The sequence below is a fragment of the Erpetoichthys calabaricus genome, chromosome 12, assembly GCF_900747795.2.
Source record: "Erpetoichthys calabaricus chromosome 12, fErpCal1.3, whole genome shotgun sequence".
In the NCBI taxonomy this organism is placed as follows: domain Eukaryota; kingdom Metazoa; phylum Chordata; class Cladistia; order Polypteriformes; family Polypteridae; genus Erpetoichthys; species Erpetoichthys calabaricus.
In genome coordinates this window covers 93,715,053-93,732,540 of record NC_041405.2, presented here as the reverse complement: position 1 = coordinate 93,732,540, position 17,488 = coordinate 93,715,053, and the positions used below count along the sequence as shown (strand labels likewise).

The 17,488-nt window shown below is 39.5% G+C and overlaps 1 protein-coding gene across 1 annotated transcript in view; it reads right to left on the bottom strand.

Annotated features, from left to right (window-relative positions):
- drp2 (dystrophin related protein 2) overlaps window positions 1-17,488 on the bottom strand; it is a 481,386-nt gene that overhangs the window by 53,857 nt on the left and 410,041 nt on the right. Inside the window, exons 11-13 of the mRNA XM_051935078.1 lie at window positions 9,150-9,351; window positions 8,617-8,702; window positions 7,551-7,708 (exon numbers count right to left, since the gene is read on the bottom strand). Of these exons, the coding sequence (XP_051791038.1) occupies window positions 7,551-7,708; window positions 8,617-8,702; window positions 9,150-9,351 (446 nt within the window). The remainder of the gene's footprint in view (window positions 1-7,550; window positions 7,709-8,616; window positions 8,703-9,149; window positions 9,352-17,488) is intronic.

The window sequence follows — 17,488 nt, the reverse complement described above, 5'->3', positions numbered from 1 at the left end:
TGGATGGCTGAGTAACTCAAATGAAGCCTCTTTACCAAGACAGCTTCCTGCAGTGTATAAAGTACTGCACATATATATATATTTTTTTTTTTGTTTTAGTCCCCTAACCTTTATATGGCATGACCATTCTTTTATAATTATTCTGTAATTTACTGATTGTTTGTGATGATGTACTCCCAGCATAGACCTTTGAAATGTGTCCCCACCATCTGCCAGAAATTTCTTTCAGCCATGAAATGCTATTTTACTAGAGAGGAGATGCCACAGGGTGCTTTTGATGGCCATAGAGGTCAGTGTTTCATGGTCAGTGATTCGTGAGGAAAGCTGTTTTCTAGAAGTAGAAACCCCAATGGTGCGGCTCACTGTTGCACTGCAGGCAGCAGCTTTCGCATTTTTGAAGGGGAGCACTAAGGTTAAGTGCACCGATTATTATTTTATGTATTTTTTGCAGGAGAAAGTCAAACCAGAGGCAATAGGAAAAAGCTGAGCATAGATTGGTTCAAAGCTGAGGCAAAGAACAGCATTTTACACAGAGGCCTGAACAAATGGAAAAATCTGTTGAGGCACAAGATAAGATGATGTGTTCATTTTTAAGAACAGACAGGGTGTGTCGCTAAGGAAATTCACCTTTTTTTCTTAAAGAAGGCTGAGTTAGTCATTAAGAATTTGAAAAGTGAATGTCACAAATGTAGCGCAGCATCTGAAATGTTATAAACGTTACACTTATTTTGGTGTTTGTTTCTTTTTCTTAATGTAGCTATAGTGTATGATGTAATTTGAATTACAAAAAGATGAGAAATTATCTTTTGTGTTGCAGTTTTAATGCCATTGCGCATGTAACTTTACTTTGACCCTGAGCTGATCACAAGTGCATTACAACAGACCAACAACCACACAGACAGAATAACAGCTTTATATATAGGGCAATTCTATTCCACAATAATAGATATTAAGTATCTAAGTTCAGTCTAATTTTCTTTTGTATTTTCCTGGATTGCTAGTAATATTTCATCCATCCATCCATTATCCAACCCACTATATCCTATCTACAGGGTCACAGGGGTCTGCTGGAGCCAATCCCAGCCAACACAGGGCGCAAGGCAGGAAACAAACCCCAGGCAGGGTGCCAGCTCACCACAGAAATATTTCATTGAAGCTTAATAATTCTTTAATTTATGGAAACCCCAGCTTCATCCGAAGACTATTTTATCTGCTATCAAAAAAACACACCACACTCCACTTTCCTCTTGACACCACGTCTGACCAGTACTGACAAACTTCTTCCATAAATTCAACTTGTTAGATTAATGCAGAAACATCTAAAGACAAACAGTGGGACATTAGACATGCTACGTGAACTCCAACAATAATTGTATTAATTTTAAGGAGGGCAGCATGGAAGCCATTGAAACCTGAAAAAGAATGGGTGGACTTGCAGTTTTAGGGTAAGGTTCTGATGGTGTGACTTGATGTGTTTTATGCTGTACGTATTTCAAGAATAGATAAAACAAAGAAGGCATTTTCTTCAGTCACATTCACATGTCCTCTGTTCCTGTCCTGATTTCATTTCTTTCTCTCACTCACATCTCATACAGCTTGCTGAGATCAACTGCCTTGTCAGCAGGCGCCCTGCCATTTGAGGACTGCAGGCAGAACTTTAACAAGAAATATTCATAAAGGAGAATGAGGAGAGGTAGGTGCTTAGTGCTTAATCTAGAATCAACATTCCTCCAACTCCCATGGTCAATGACATACAGCCAGCCCTCTGTCTCAGAACACTAAATTCCCGTCCATCCATCTTTCACAAAAAAAAGAAAAATAACAAGATAAGAATTTAAATGCCATTTCAGCTCTAGCTGTAGGCTGGAAACTAAAACCAGACCCTGCTGAAGAGCATTATTAATTTATCCTACATTTTTCAATCATCTTTCTGTTTATCCAATAGTAAAAACATCTAGCAATGTCAACTTTTTAATTTTAATTTAATAGCTGAATAATTTATCCCCATACAGTATTATGTATATATTGTAGCTGAATAAATGGCTCACAATGGTAGAATAACACAATACTTAACAGTATATAGGAGAAATCACATTTCATAACAATCCTTCCCTAAATAATATTTTTACAACACATATTGGAAGCATATTTATGTTTCCTTAGAATAAGTAAAAAATGTTTTTCCACCAGTTAGCACCATAGCAACACTCACTTCATTATGGAAATAAAATGGTGTGCTGTTTTCTATCTGTATTAAAGGAGGCCTGCGAGGTCATCAGAGCTTGCAAGGCATCATTTGATTATTTTTTTTTTTATCTATGCTGACTGCATTTGTTTAATTTATTTGAATGCTTTATGAAACATTTGTAGAGGTGTAGATTATTAGTTTAATTAAATTTGAATGTGATATATTCAGTACGATTGAAACTACATAAATAGATCCATCCAGCCATTTTCTAAACCCACTTATCCAGAGAGACACAGGGTAATTGGAGAATATACCAGCAAACAATAGTGCACGGTGTGAACAATCCCTGGAGAGGGAACCAGCCCGATGTAGGGGGGATACACATGCACACACATCAGGGGCTAGTTGAGCTTCACCAGTCCAACTAACGTGTATGCCTTTGGACTCAGGAATTTATCCGGAGCACCAGGAGGAAAGCCACATGAACACAGGGAGAACATGCAGACTCCATATCCGGACCACCCAGCATCTGAACCCTGGTCTATTTGTTGCAAGGCAGCAATTGTATCACCATGTAGATAGATAGATAGATAGATAGATAGATAGATAGATAGATAGATAGATAGATAGATAGATAGATAGATAGATAGATAGATAGATAGATAGATAGATAGATAGATAGATAGATAGATAGATAGATGCTTCATTAATCCCAAGGGGAAATTCACATACACAAACAGCAGCATAGTGATAAAGAAACAATATTAAAGAGTGATAAAAAATGCAGGTAAAACAGACAATAACTTTGTATAATGTTAACGTTTACTCCCCCGGGTGGAATTGAAGAGTCGCATAGTGTGGGGGAGGAACGATCTCCTCAGTCTGTCAGTGGAGCAGGACATTGACAGGAGTCTGTCGCTGAAGCTGCTCCTCTGTCTGGAGATGATCCTGTTCAGTGGATGCAGTGGATTCTCCATAATTGATAGGAGCCTGCTGAGCGCCTGTCGTTCTGCCACAGATGTCAAAATGTCCAGCTCCATGCCTAAAATGGAGCCTGCCTTCCTCACCAGTTTGTCCAGGTGGAGGCATCCTTCTTCTTTATGCTGCCTCCCCAGCACACCACTGCATAGAAAAGGGCACTTGCCACAACCGTCTGATAGAACATCTGCAGCATCTTATTGCAGATGTTGAAGGACGCCAGCCTTCTAAGGAAGTATAGCCGGCTCTGTCCTCTCTTGCACAGAGCATCAGTATTGGCAGTCCAGTCCAATTTATCATCCAGCTGCACTCCCAGGTATTTATAGGTCTACACCCTCTGCACATAGTCACCTCTGATGATCACGGGGTCCAGGAGGGGTCTGGGTCTCCTAAAATCCACCACCAGCTCCTTGGTTTTGCTGGTGTTCAGTTGTAGGTGGTTTGAGTCACACCATTTAACAAAGTTCTTGATTAGGTTCCTGTACTCCTCCTCCTGCCCACCCCTGATGCAGCCCACGATAGCAGTGTCGTCAGCGAACATTTGCACGTGGCAGGACTCCGAGTTGTATTGGAAGTCCGATGTATATAGGCTGAACAGGACCAGAGAAAGTACAGTCCCCTGTGGCGCACCTGTGTTGCTGACCACAATGTCAGACCTGCAGTTCCCGAGACGCACATACTGAGGTCTGTCTGTAAGATAGTCCACGATCCATGCCACCAGATATGAATCTACTCCCATCTCTGTCAGCTTGTCCCTAAGGAGCAGAGGTTGGATGGTGTTGAAGGCGCTAGTGAAGTCCAGAAACATAATTCTTACTGCACCATTGCCTCTGTCCAAGTGGGAGAGGGATCGGTGTAGCATGTAGATGATGGCATCATCTGCTCCCACCTTCTCCTGGTATGTGAACTGCAGAGGGTTGAGGGCATGGCAGACCTGTGGCCTCAGGTGGTAAAGCAGCAGCCACTCCATGGTCTTCATCACATGTGATGTCAGAGCGACAGGCCAGAAGTCATTCAGCTCACTAGGACGTGATACTTTTGGGACTGGGGTGATGCATGATGTTTTCCAAAGCCTCAGGACTGTCCCCTGTTCCAGGCTCAGGTTGAAGATGCGCTGTAGAGGACTCCCCAGCTCCAATGCACAGGCCTTCAGCAGTGGTGGCGATACTCCATCTGGACCCCCTGCTTTGCCGAAATGAAGTCTCCTCAGCTCTCTGCTTACCTGGGCTGCTGTAATTGTGGGTGGGGGAAAACTCTCTCCTATGCTGGTGTCAGCAGAAGGTTGGGTGGAGGGTGCAGTACTCCGACGTGAGAGTGGGTTAGGGTGGTCAAACCTGTTAAAGAAGTTGTTCATCTGGTTTGCTCTCTCCATGTCTCTCTCGATGGTGGCACCCCGCTTCGAGCTGCAGCCAGTGATGATCTTCTTCCCATCCCACACTTCCTTCATGCTGTTATTCTGCAACTTCTGCTCCAGCTTTCTCCTGTACTGCTCCTTCACTATGTAGCACCCACAAATCGGTGATAAGGATAATTATATCTAGTATGGAGGTCAGACATTTTCAAAGTCCTAAAGACACTTACTGTATATGCAACACCAGCGGTTCATTTACTGTTAAAATGACAATGTGCATTTTTAAAATATTTATCTTGTTTTTTTGTACAATGCTTAACTTTCTGGTGATACCAAATTGGTAGACCAAAGTAAGACCTTCAAGAAACTTGCACCATAGTAAAAAGTGCTACTAGTACATTGACCAACACATCTACATATCTAGGTCAACTCATGTTTTGGTTTGTTTTAAATCTATTTCACAGACACACACGTTAGTGTGTAGTAAAATAGACTGCACTGGCCAGATGTACATGAGTATCCGGAGAATAAATAATATATACAGTGTCCCACCTTCTAATTCCTGCAACACAAAGAAATCCAGAACTTCCACTCAGTTAGCTCTTATGTCACTATACACCGATGAGCCACAGCATTAACACCACCTTCCTAATATTGTGTAAGTCTCCCATGTGCCACCAAAAAAGCTCTGACCCATTAACGCAAGGACTCGTCAAGACCTCTGAAGGTGTTCTGTGGTATCTGGCACCAAGATGTTGGCAGATGATCCTTTAAGTGGTGTAAGCTGAGAAGTTTTGCAGCACAGACACTTGATCGGATTGAGATCTGGTGAATTTGGAGGCCAAGTCAACACTTTAAAATCTCTGTCATGTTCCTGAACTATTTTTGCAGTGTGGCAGGGTCATTACCCTGCTGAAAGAACTACCATCTAGGAATATCGTTGCTATGCAGGGATATGCATGGTCTGTAACAATATTTAGATAGATCGTATGTGCCAAAGTAACATCCACATGAATGCCAAGACCCAAGGTTTCCCAGCAGAACATCGCACTGCCATCGCCAGCTTGCCTTTTACCCCATAGTGCATTCTGCTGCCATCTGTGTCCCAGATAAATGACGCACGTGCACCTGGACATCCACATGATCAAAAAGAAAATGTGATTCATCAGAGCAGGCCACCTTCTTGCATTGCTCCATGGTCCAGTTCTAACACTCACATGCCCACAAGCACATTCGGCAGTGGACAGGGGTCAGCATGGGCACTCTGACTGGTCTGGAATTACGTGACCATACATGCAGCAAGCTCCCCATGTGCATCAATGAACCTTGGCCACCATGACCCTGTCCTCAGTTCACCAGTGGTCTTTCCTTGAACCACTTTTGATAGGTACTAACCACTCACGAAACCTGCCTTTTCAGTGATGCTCTGACTCAGTTGTTTAGCCGTCACAATTTGGCTGAGTGCTCAGATCCTTATGCTTGCCCATAGTTTTCTGCTTCCAATACATTACTTTCAAGACCTGACTGTTCACTTGCTGCTTAATGCATCCCACCCCTTGATAGGTGCCATTGTAACAAGATAATCAATATTGCTACTTCACTTGTCAGTGGTTTTAATGTTGTGGCTGATCAATGTATATCCTTTTATATGTATTGTTGCCAAGAATTAGAAAGATGTGATCTGTAGTAAGGCTTTCTTGGAGCAGCACTGTCTGATCAATTAGATATTCTCAAATTGAGAAGAGTGGACAGTCTCTGGGCATTCGATTGGTATACCTCATGCTTGTTCTTTTGGTTAAGATTTAAATAAAGAGGCTTTTATTTTAATGGAGGATTCTTGCATCTTGTCCATGCCATAGTTGGTCTTCCCTTCTAGGCACTTAAAATGATGTTTAGTTAGTCCAAGCTTGGGCCCTGAATAGTAGTCTGGCGGCATGCTAACCAGTGGTAGACTTGGCCCTTTAAATAAAATTAAATTTGTTGTAATTGTCAATAAATAAATGTTCCTGGAAGTTATCAACTAGTTATTAACGTACGCAAGATATGGCTTTGGTGGTTCAAAGACTTCTATACTCATAGTTGTGGGGAAAGGATTTGGTGAGTAACATTAGACACAAAAAGTGGTGAGGTGAAAGGGGAAAATGCTTTTACTAAATGAAGTTGCATGTACCTTGATAAAGAAATATAGTGAATACTTCTGCAGCAATCAAGATAAATAGCAAGCTGAAAAGCAACAGAAAGAAAAGCAGGTTGTGCTCTCTTTTCCCATGAGTCCTTGTAACTAGCATAGTCTAGAACAGGGATGTCAGACTCCGCTCCTGCAGGGCCACACTGCCTCCATTAGTAAGTAATTACTAATGTTAATGGAACATACAAAGTTGCCTTGATGTTAACTGACTTGCATTTTAATTGTTTCATTTTTATCTTTAACCAGTAGCCAAACAATAATGAGATGCAAAGTGAGCCAACAGATGAAATGACTGGTGTGGCAGAATGAGAACACTAACAAGCCATAGAATTAAATAATGAGTTTCATTAACAGCTAAATAAGAGACGGCTTGCAATGAAGATGGTGGCTTTCTGGGACCGATGAAGACCCCTGAGTTAGCTGGTCATCTGTTGCCTTGCTTTGCATCACTTTACTGTATGGCTGCTGCCTAAGGAAAAAAAAAACAATTAGGCAGTTATAATTAAGGCAAAAGAAGTATGTTAAATTAGCAACAGTAATTAAGAAAGTGGCTGGAATGAAATCTGAGTATGACACATCTAGTCTACATTCCTGTCTCGGCCATATAATATTTACAAAAGAACTGGAAAACATGGTAAATTATTCCCTTTTATCAGGGGATCACTAAAACATTAAAGCACACACAAGACTGTTTGCTGTGATTCACTGTTAATCAAACAAACTGAATGCTGGACCTTCCATCAGGCATCTTGAACTTTGAAGGCCACATTTCATGCACCCAATCAAATGTTCAAATTGCACTCAGTCCTCATTGCCCAGATGAGCTAATTAAGATTTGTGCTCACCACTCGAAAGCAACTGCGAACGCTGGGCTCCACATTGCTGCCTCCGAACGCGGCCACTTCTCCCAGTTGTCGCGGGATTTGAATGGCTTCATGAAGAAGCAGGCTGAGATGCCGCTGGTCACACATTGCACTGGTGCCTGCCACCTGCTTAAAGAGATCTGATGGGGAACACAGAATATGGAAGGAGTCTCAATAATCGTTCATTTGCAGGTGCAATATCCATTTTCCCATTTACTATTATAATATTTTAATAAATGTTTGTACATATGTTTGCACAGTGGTAGTGCTGCTCTCTCATAACACTAAGCAGACTGAGGTTCACGTCACCGGTGCTCCTTGTGTCAACTTTGCATGTTCTTCCCATGTCCGTGTGGGTGTGCTCCAGTGTCCTCACACTGTCCAGGTTTGATGAACTGGCTTTACTAAACTATCCCTAATGTGTGTGTGTGTGTGTGTGTGTATGTGTGTTCTCCCTGTGATGGGCTGGTACCATCTTTAGGGATTGTTCCTGCCTTGGGCCCAATGCCTGTTGGGATAGGATCCTGCGACTCTGCTCAAAATAAGCATTTGGAAAATGTATGGATGTTTGTATCTGTCCTCACAGTATATCATTCATTCATCTATTTTCTAAAATTCCAGAATTCTGGAGAATAACCTGGCATAAAGTTAGAAGCAAATGTGCTTGGAGCATTACATGACTGCATGGTAATACCTAAACTCCCCTTTTCACATTCACTCACACTAGAGTAACTAGAAGCTGCCAATCAACCTAACATGCACATCTTTAAATTACAGAAATAAATTCAAATACATGCAGAAATCTTACAGAACCTGAGGAGAACATGCAAACTCTGCACAGTGCTCTGGGTTGGATTCAAGCAAAGGTCACTGGAGCTGCACGGCATTAACATTCACCACTGCACCGCTGCATTTTACATTTCTTTATTTTTATTTTATTTATCATTTGCATAATTTTAGCTCTTTTTTCAATGCAAGGTATAACACACATCCTGGTTAAGGTATTTTCGTTAATATCAGAGGCAACTAATCCAATTTCTGTACTTACATTTATATTTCTCTTGAACATCAGAACCACATAAAGACACAAGACCAGCTTTGAAGGACAAAGCTCTCATTCTTCCATTGCGACCACTAGAGAAGGTGGGAATAAGAACAAAATTTCATCTAAAAAGCTGCACGAAACACATCTAGAGTAACTTTTAGTGCTAAACAATTTCTTCACTATGTGTTCTGAGCAAAGCCTTACAGAGAAGTGACCCAAAATAAAACTATAGAACAATGAAGAATGCACCTGATTAGTTTCTGCTGCTTCATCTGCTTTATGAAGAGTATTTTATAAATCTCATTCCTACGCTGACATACCTCCTTGCAATTGCTAGTTAATTATGTTTCATGGAGATGCACATGTAAAATTAATGGAATAGATTTATCATTAAGTTCTCTTTTATGGCTAAATTAGCGAGCACTCATAAGATGTGTGTCTAAACAGCAATTACGCCATTTACATTTGACATAATGAAAAGGCAGTAGGGAGACATGGGGGAGTGAAGCGGGACGGGAAGTGGTCATCAGCTTTACCTGTCATAGACATTAAGAAGCCAGTTCAGGCACATATCGACGCAAAGTGGGATATTAATCAGGATGCCCCTCTCCTCCTCCAGCCGCTCATACAAAGTGGTCAGGCAATGAATGACCTCCACCACGTCCATCATATGTTCTGGCTGGTAGAGCTCATGCTCCCGGAACACCTCGGAGGCACTGTTTAGAGTCATGAGGTCCACTAGCAACAAGGAGAAGACAGAGAAGCATTCCAGTCAGGTTTACCCAGAAGCAGACTAAAGACCTAATTGCTATGTTGGACTTATTTTCTAACACTGTTCATGAATACCTTGCTTTAAGAAATTTACTTAATTTAAATATTAATTAGCTTGTGAAAGCATGTGCCAAAGTGTCTTGTCATCTCCAACTAAAGAAAGACAATCTGAGTGAAAAAATGTATTTAGGTTTGTTAAATGGTTGTGTTTATATAGATTACTTAGGGTTTCAAAGAAGAGTTATTCAACATAAAATCTCATTAAAACTGTAAAAGCCCCACAATGACATGCTTGTTTAAAAAGAAAAGTACATTGGGAAAATACTGTCGGCCATTTTCACATCAAGCATTTGAACAGAGGCTAGCTTCCTATTTACATCTCGAGGTTTCAAGTTTCAAATTATGCAACACCTCATATTAATGAATCAACATTTATTTGGCACCATTCTGTGGAGAAGAACACTCCACGTCACGGAAGGAGGATAGAATTTTGAATTTTGGTACACCTTTATTTTAGAAAAAAAAAATACAGTCCACATACTATGGGACTTGTTGGAGTTACCACTTGTGACGTCCCAACTTCTCATTTCTTTACATTCACATGGATTTCTGGTCAGGGTTTTGGGATAAAAACACAAGGCCACTTTTTGTACTTAGTCCAGTCAAAAAGCAATTAAAAATTAAAGTAAAAGACAAACTAAACATATTAAGCAACACAATCTGACCACAAAAGTCAATTTCTGACTGACCTGGTCAATATGTTTTTATTTTATAGCCCTGAAACAGGTGACAGGTCAGAGCGACATGATAACTTGGCTAATCTGGGTCACAGTGTTTTCTCTGAATTGTCAAATAGGGGCTTTTCGCTGGAAAACTTTTCCCATGCAGCATGAGCCCAAGACTTTAGCCTAATCTAATGGCATGGCTCACTAAGCTACATTGCCTCACATCACAATCAGTTACACCTCTTCAGCACAAACACTTTGAAACATCTCAGCTATTTTTTTTCACAGCACAACTTTCAAATGTTTATACAGAAAGAATACGACAGAGGTGAATCCAAACATATGTGAGATGTGGTGATAGTAAACACAATATCTGGGTTCACTCCCAAAAATGTCTCTTCAGGTTAACCAAAGCCAAGCAAGAGAGGTAGGTTTTAATTTTTTGCTCTTGTACTTACAAAAACACAAAATCATTCTCAGTCTAATTGTCACTTTTGAGAAATTATTACAATTCAACTTATAGCTGCTTTTCTATCTAATGACACTGTTCAACATATTTTCCTTGTATTATAAGTAGCGGCAACATTACGGAGGGGATTCAGCCCCTGATCTTTGAGAGCCCACCATGCCCCTACTAGCTCTTCAATTTGACGTCCATGTATGACACATGAAACTCCAGTGGGAAAAAAAGTTTTGTGATCTGACATTCATGTATGACTCACATGAATCCCCAAGGGGGAGGCCACCCCACTCTAAACCCCTCACCCCCACATTTCAATCTGTCACTCATGTACAACCTGTATTGTATTTAAGGGGGGTTTTAAGCCAATATAACTGTTAAAATTAAGCATGTGCCTGATTTTGAGCAAGTCTTTCCGTAGCAGTTATATTCTTAAGACAGTAAAAAAATTAGTTGTATAGATTTGTGAATCAACCATGTACATTTAATGTAGTTCTTTAGGTTATATTCATTTGAATTTTGTTTTTACTTTAATAAAAAACAAAAAAGAGGGAAAATAAAAGATGGTGATATCCCTTATGATAGTCACAAGCAGAATTCTTTGTATGTCTTCAAAAAATATGGTCTAAATTGGTGATCAAAAGCAGGAGAATGCAATGTGTAGAAGTGCAAGATGGAGAAAAGATTTGTTGTGAAAATCACACATCAGGTCATCTCAGGTCAGGTTGGGGAGCATGCACTGGTACAGCACATTGCCGCACCCACCACACGACGAAACAGCTCAAGATCCTGATCGGCAAACCCCCAGGCAGATACATGGTCTAGTCCCACTTTCTGGAAATGACCCTGTATCTGCCGCAGCCAGGTGTTACGTGGCCATAACCTTGGCCTGGTCCAGCCACTTGCGTCCTCAGCAATGAGGATCCTGCAAGCTGGATCACCCATGGGGAATCGTGTTATATGGCCGTAGTACTGTAACTGACGCTCTCACAATGCAGGTAATGTGCCTCATTCGAGACTCCATGAGCAACTGCTCATTCAACACAAAGTCAAACCAGCGGTACCCAAGGATCTAATTGACTATTTCTCTCCCCATTTCACCAGCCAATAGCTCATGTGTGGTCAGCATACTGGCACAAAAATGGCTGCAGTTGCATCATCCAGGTGGATGGTACTGGTAGTTGTAGTGACTACTCACTCACTGAAGATACTTTGAGCAGTGAGAAAAGTGCTATATAAATGTAAAGAATGATTATTTATTATTAATAAGAAGAAGAAGAATTAATTTTATTTATATAGCACCTTTCCCATAATCAATTAAACTTGATCAAAAAAGCTTTGTCAGCTAATAATGGAGATGGCATTACTGTATACCAGCATTTCAAACACATGGAGAGTGAGGCTTCCAAATCAAAATGTATGAGATTGAGAGTTTTTGTTGATGGGCTTGATTTCTTCTTAAACAAAGTGACTAAAGCGCTAGTCCAGGTAGCATTCGTTTTCAGAACTATAAAGGTATCTTCTTATATAATACGCTACCATGGCTGTTCATTTGTCTGTCCAGGATTTTAAATCACCTGTAGCTCGCAAATCGTTTGACCTATTGACCTGGCATTTGGTACACATATACTACGTGACATCTACTGTCCACTTTCAGGGTGATGATTTTTATTACTCTTTTTATTTTATTTTATTGTAGAATCAACTCTCGGCAGCAGTGCTGCTGTGTGGCGCATGCATACAGCTAAATCATTCTTAAGGCTGATTGAATACTTAAGTGCCAGCTTAAGTGAAACATTAAGAAAAATGTACTAAGTAACTGCAACACAAAAACTGACTTAATCAGTTTTAACACGAAAAGATGCCGACGGAAGAAGAGAAGAAGTGGGCCGCTAGGGTGGAGAAGAGAAGAGCTCCTCAGGAAGCAGCAAGCGCATCAACCTCTGAGCAAAGGAATGCTAAACGTACAGAGAAAGAGAATGAAAATTGTTAAGTCAAGTGTATTCACTGCACATTATCGTGCAGTCCACCGTTGCTGGTACAGTATATTTACAGATATACACCAAATCTCACACACGTTTTAACAATCTTAATTAAGGTGAACTTAGCTGCTTGACCCTTGTAGTCTTAACTAAAGGGTGGTGTAGACAATCATTTGACTGTACTGCTCTATAGCCCCCTTGAAAATATATGATAGGTATATAAACAATTGCACTCTTTTTAGTGTTTATGCATGGTTTTATGATATTTTTTTAAATGTATAATTATTAATTCATATATTCATTCATTTTCTAAAACAAGTACATGGTTTCTGGGAGCCAGAACATATTCTGAATGAGCACTAAAGAGTAACAAACCCTAGACAAGTCCACCACACGACACATTTTTACATTATATTTATGCATTTTCTTTCTAAACTAGAAATTCAGCTCAAACAAAGCCGCGTTATTTACAACTGATCGTAAGCTTGTGCTCCGTTTTGATTCTATAGTTAAAGCTATTGTATTTCGTGTTTAAGTGCAGCATGGAAATGAAACATGTAATTGCTACGACAGCAGGCAGTGTAGTGTACGTATATTTTGTTCTTGTATGTGCAACTTTAGAGAGTCCTTTACATCCAAAACTCTAAGTAGTTAAGATATTTCTGGAAGCATGTGAATGTAGTGTTTTAAGTAAACATTTACATAAACTCTTTATGAAGCAGTAACATGAGAAAGCACCTGTACAAACTATTCCTTATAATGTGCCTGAATGCTGAGGCTGAATGTACTTTAACAGCCAGTGGCCATCAATTTATGTGTTAACAAAATATATTTCAATGCACTTGCAGCCCTATAATTGGACTAAGTAGGCTTGAAAATGGAAATATGGCATTTGAGTGTAACTAGGTGTAATTTGCAATGTGCTTAATGAAATATTAATGTACATTAATCCCTTTTTGGTGTTTGCTCATTTTATCAAAGAGATGAAGCATTACCAGGAATATGCATTTTCTGTTACTGTGATTTCTGCAGTATGTTTCTTAAAATGTGACAGCAAGAGCATAATGTTGTCTCATTAATCACAGCTGTTCTCTTCGTACTGAGCAATCAGACACTGAGCCCTACAGTTTATAAACGTCAAATCAAAACAGCACTCACTGCTTATTAGTTAAATCATGTCTAATACTTGGCCAATGATTCATTGCAATGGGACAAAAACTTGTGGACGACCTCATGCTGGCACTAGTGGTCATCTTGTCATGATGAAGTGCGACTACACTGTACTTGATCCACAAGGCCTGTTTCTAATTAAAAATACTAACTTGCTTTCTTTTGAGAAAATATCCTTTTTATTTAAATATAAGTCTTGGGATTAATAAAGTATCTATCTATCTATCTATCTATCTATCTATCTATCTATCTATCTATCTATCTATCTATCTATCTATCTATCTATCTATCTATCTATTATTTTTTGTTTTTTTTTAGCCTAAACTGAAGAGAATTTAGCAATCATGCATTATTAAATCAGTTTTACCTTAAAGCTCTTTAAAAAATGCATATACTGTATGTTCCCTTGATGCCAAAAATGTGTCAGGCTACCAGGTGAAAATTGGCCCAGTGTAAATAATTGTGGGTGTGTGTGTGTGCCCAGCAAAGGAGTGGCACTCGATTCAGGAGGAATCTTGTGTGTGAGCTTCCAGTCCAAACATAGCTATCACCGAATTCATTCTTTCATCATCGTATCTTATAGCACTGGATAGATGAAGATGCCTAGTCGTGTTCAAGCATAATTCTTTCTTTTTTTAATTATTTTATCCATTAAATTATTTTCTATATTCTATTAGCAGGTGTTGAGGTGCCAGAGTTTATCACTGAAGTAATGAGTGTGAAGCAATAGTCTACATCTCATGGGTGGGGGAGCTTTACATACTCACATAGTGCATATCTACTATACACACTAATAAAATGCTAAGGTCTGAGTGTGAGTCCACTTCCTCTTAAAATCCGATTGGTCACTTTGGCGATGCAATCAAAAGAGGAAGTGGGAGACACACGAGGAGGAGTAAAGGTGTTGGAGGCACACACAGAGTCAAATTCAAAGACAGGAAGTATAAAAGCGGAGAGGAGTTGAGCAAGATGCCTCAAAATGACAGTCCGAGAAGCAGGCTTTAGGAGATCGCGCCTAGCAGAGAAAGTGCATGTCAAAATAGGTCCAGACACTTCAGGATACCAAGGAAAGGCGCTGAAAGTAACTGCATTTTGATTAAAATTTGTGTGACTGTCAATTGTACTGCTGGGAAAAATTGTCAAACTTTCACACTTAAATAAAGAAGCAAGTCATTTGTTATGAGTGGTAGACGCAAGAGCAGCCCGGTGGCACATTGATTTATATTGCTCCTTCTTACCACTTGAATTATGGTCTTTCTGGGCCTACATTAGTTCATTCCCAGGTGTTCCTGTTTCCTCCCAAGGATATAGATGCTAGACTACCCTATTTTGAGTGAGTGTGGTATGGATGTGTGAAAGTGTGGTCTGTGATGGAGTGGCACCTGACCAGGGTAATGCTGTTAAACTTGTACCTGATTTGGCCAGGACAAGCATTCATTCTTTTGGATCTTAAATTTAAAACAGGCAAATTTAGGAAGTGGGTGATTGGATGTTGTCAGCCAAGAAGGCCATGGATTGCTAGACAGAAATGGTCTCCTTGAGTGGGGAATATGCTGACAAATGTTCCTACTAGAAAACATATGCCTGAATATCACTGTGCATGTTGTCTCTGATATATCTGTGTACTTTTGGGGAAAGTCTGGGAATAGTGTAGGAAAATGTCGATCCATGGCACAGTTAAAACTGATCTCATTTTATAATATTTGAACACCATTTTTGTGCACTATATGTGTGCCCTCTCTCTTCTCACTTGGATTTTCTAAAGAGATTCCACACCCAGTACTGTTTAAAATCATGAAGTCAGAGGTGAGTTAATGTCTGGGTTTGCATGGTTTTGGCTTGCAATTCTGTTCAAAATTCACTGTACTGAAACATACATTATTAAAAAGGGGATGATGGATGGAGGAAAACCATTTTTTACTTTCCTCTAAATGAGCAGTCGTAAAACATGTCAACAGTAAACACAATCATCCAGGCTTTGTGTGGGATCATTTTTAATTTACTTTAATTACACTAGTGCGCTCCTTAGGAAAAGGTGATTTTTTTTTTTTGGATATCTTAAACATAGTTCATGGTCAATAAATATATTTGGACAATTTGTTTTATACCTGCAGCATTTGGCTTAAGTTAATTAATACAATTGAAATATCAGATTTGTGTAGCGGTCATAAACATAATTAGCATTAACAAAGTGTTCTGGCACTCAGCATGACTTAAATATCTATTATGCTCAATGATAATTGCTGGATTTGTTGTTTTTGTCTTGCAAATATGGTATTTGACTTGATTATACAGTATATGTTAGAGTGTAATTCTAGGCAAGATAATATTAACAAGTTGCTAATTGTATAGACCAAGTGGGTTTAATAATAATAATTACACGTCTTCAGAAGTAGGGTTTGCAATACAACAAAAGAAAACAGACTTTCTTCAAACAGGGGGTCTGCTGTGGGATATCATTGTGTAAAAGTGTTTAGTTGCTACTTTTATAAAGCTATTTTCTACACAGTTTATGGCATTCATGTGCACACATTACACAGACAGTGCTATCCTAACTACTGTCATGACCTTTATTTATGATTATAAAGTGCCAGTCATGTTCCACTCTGTGCTGAATGTAGAACTGAATTTCATAGCTCATTTAATAATCGGACTGTAGGTTTAATTCTTTGGAATTGGTCTACTGTAAAAATAACTTTTTGTTGCTTGGGTCTATGATACAGTTACAACTATTTGTGGGATACAAAGCTGGCATGTTTTTAAATTGTTCTTCATCTTATTATTATTATTATTATTACTTCTGATTAACTGTAGCCTTCTCCATAACAAAAATTGGAAAGTGTTTATCCTGAGCAGCAAAAGAAGAAAAGGTGTGCAAATAAGAACATCTAAATCTTTACTTCTGAAAACACCAAAGTAAAACAACACATTGCTTTATTCACACACTGCACCACACAACCAGGCTCAGAAGAGAGAAATGTAAATCTGGAGAAAAAATAAATCTAAGGGACAACAAAAACAACAATTTATTTCTTGTAAAGGCCTAAATCACACAGGGAATGTCTCAATGGGCTTTAACAGGCCTCGTTTTTTGATGGCCCCACAGCTTTGACTCCCTAAGAAGACAAGAAACAAACTCCCAAAAAAAACCCTTGTAGTGAAAATAAAACATAGAAGACATCTTGAGAAAGGCAATTCAGGTAGGTTGGTTGAGCAATAGGAGAAAAAAAAAATCTGGAAAATGCAATACAGAAAACAGAACATTCGTAATGCGCTCCAGAAAACTAAATGGCCAATCTATCATGGCCACCTCAGAAACACAATACAACAGCGACTTCGTTCTTGCACCGCATCCTCACCAAGTGCTGGCACAGAGTGCAACAACAACTCTCAAGGCAAAATGCCCAATAATCTAATTCTTCCCCTTCGTTTTGGCCATTGTAACGCCATACCATACATTCATACAGTTAAGGTTGTCATCAATGATATTGTACACTCTATGAGTAAGAAGGGCCACTGCTTTGTTCTTTTTATTAATGAATCATAAGCTTATCCTCTGCTAGAAAGCCTGACTGGTAGTGGTTTAGATGGAAACTCCTGTAACCAGTTTTTAGTCATGTAAGACCACTAAGACCGATGTGTGGTCTCAGAAGATATTCAGTTTAAATTTTCCTGAAATGAAAGAGGGCATCCACCAAGATTTAACAATGGGGACAATCCTGTTTGCATTTTGTCCAACCATGTTTCAGGAAATGGAGGCACAGAAA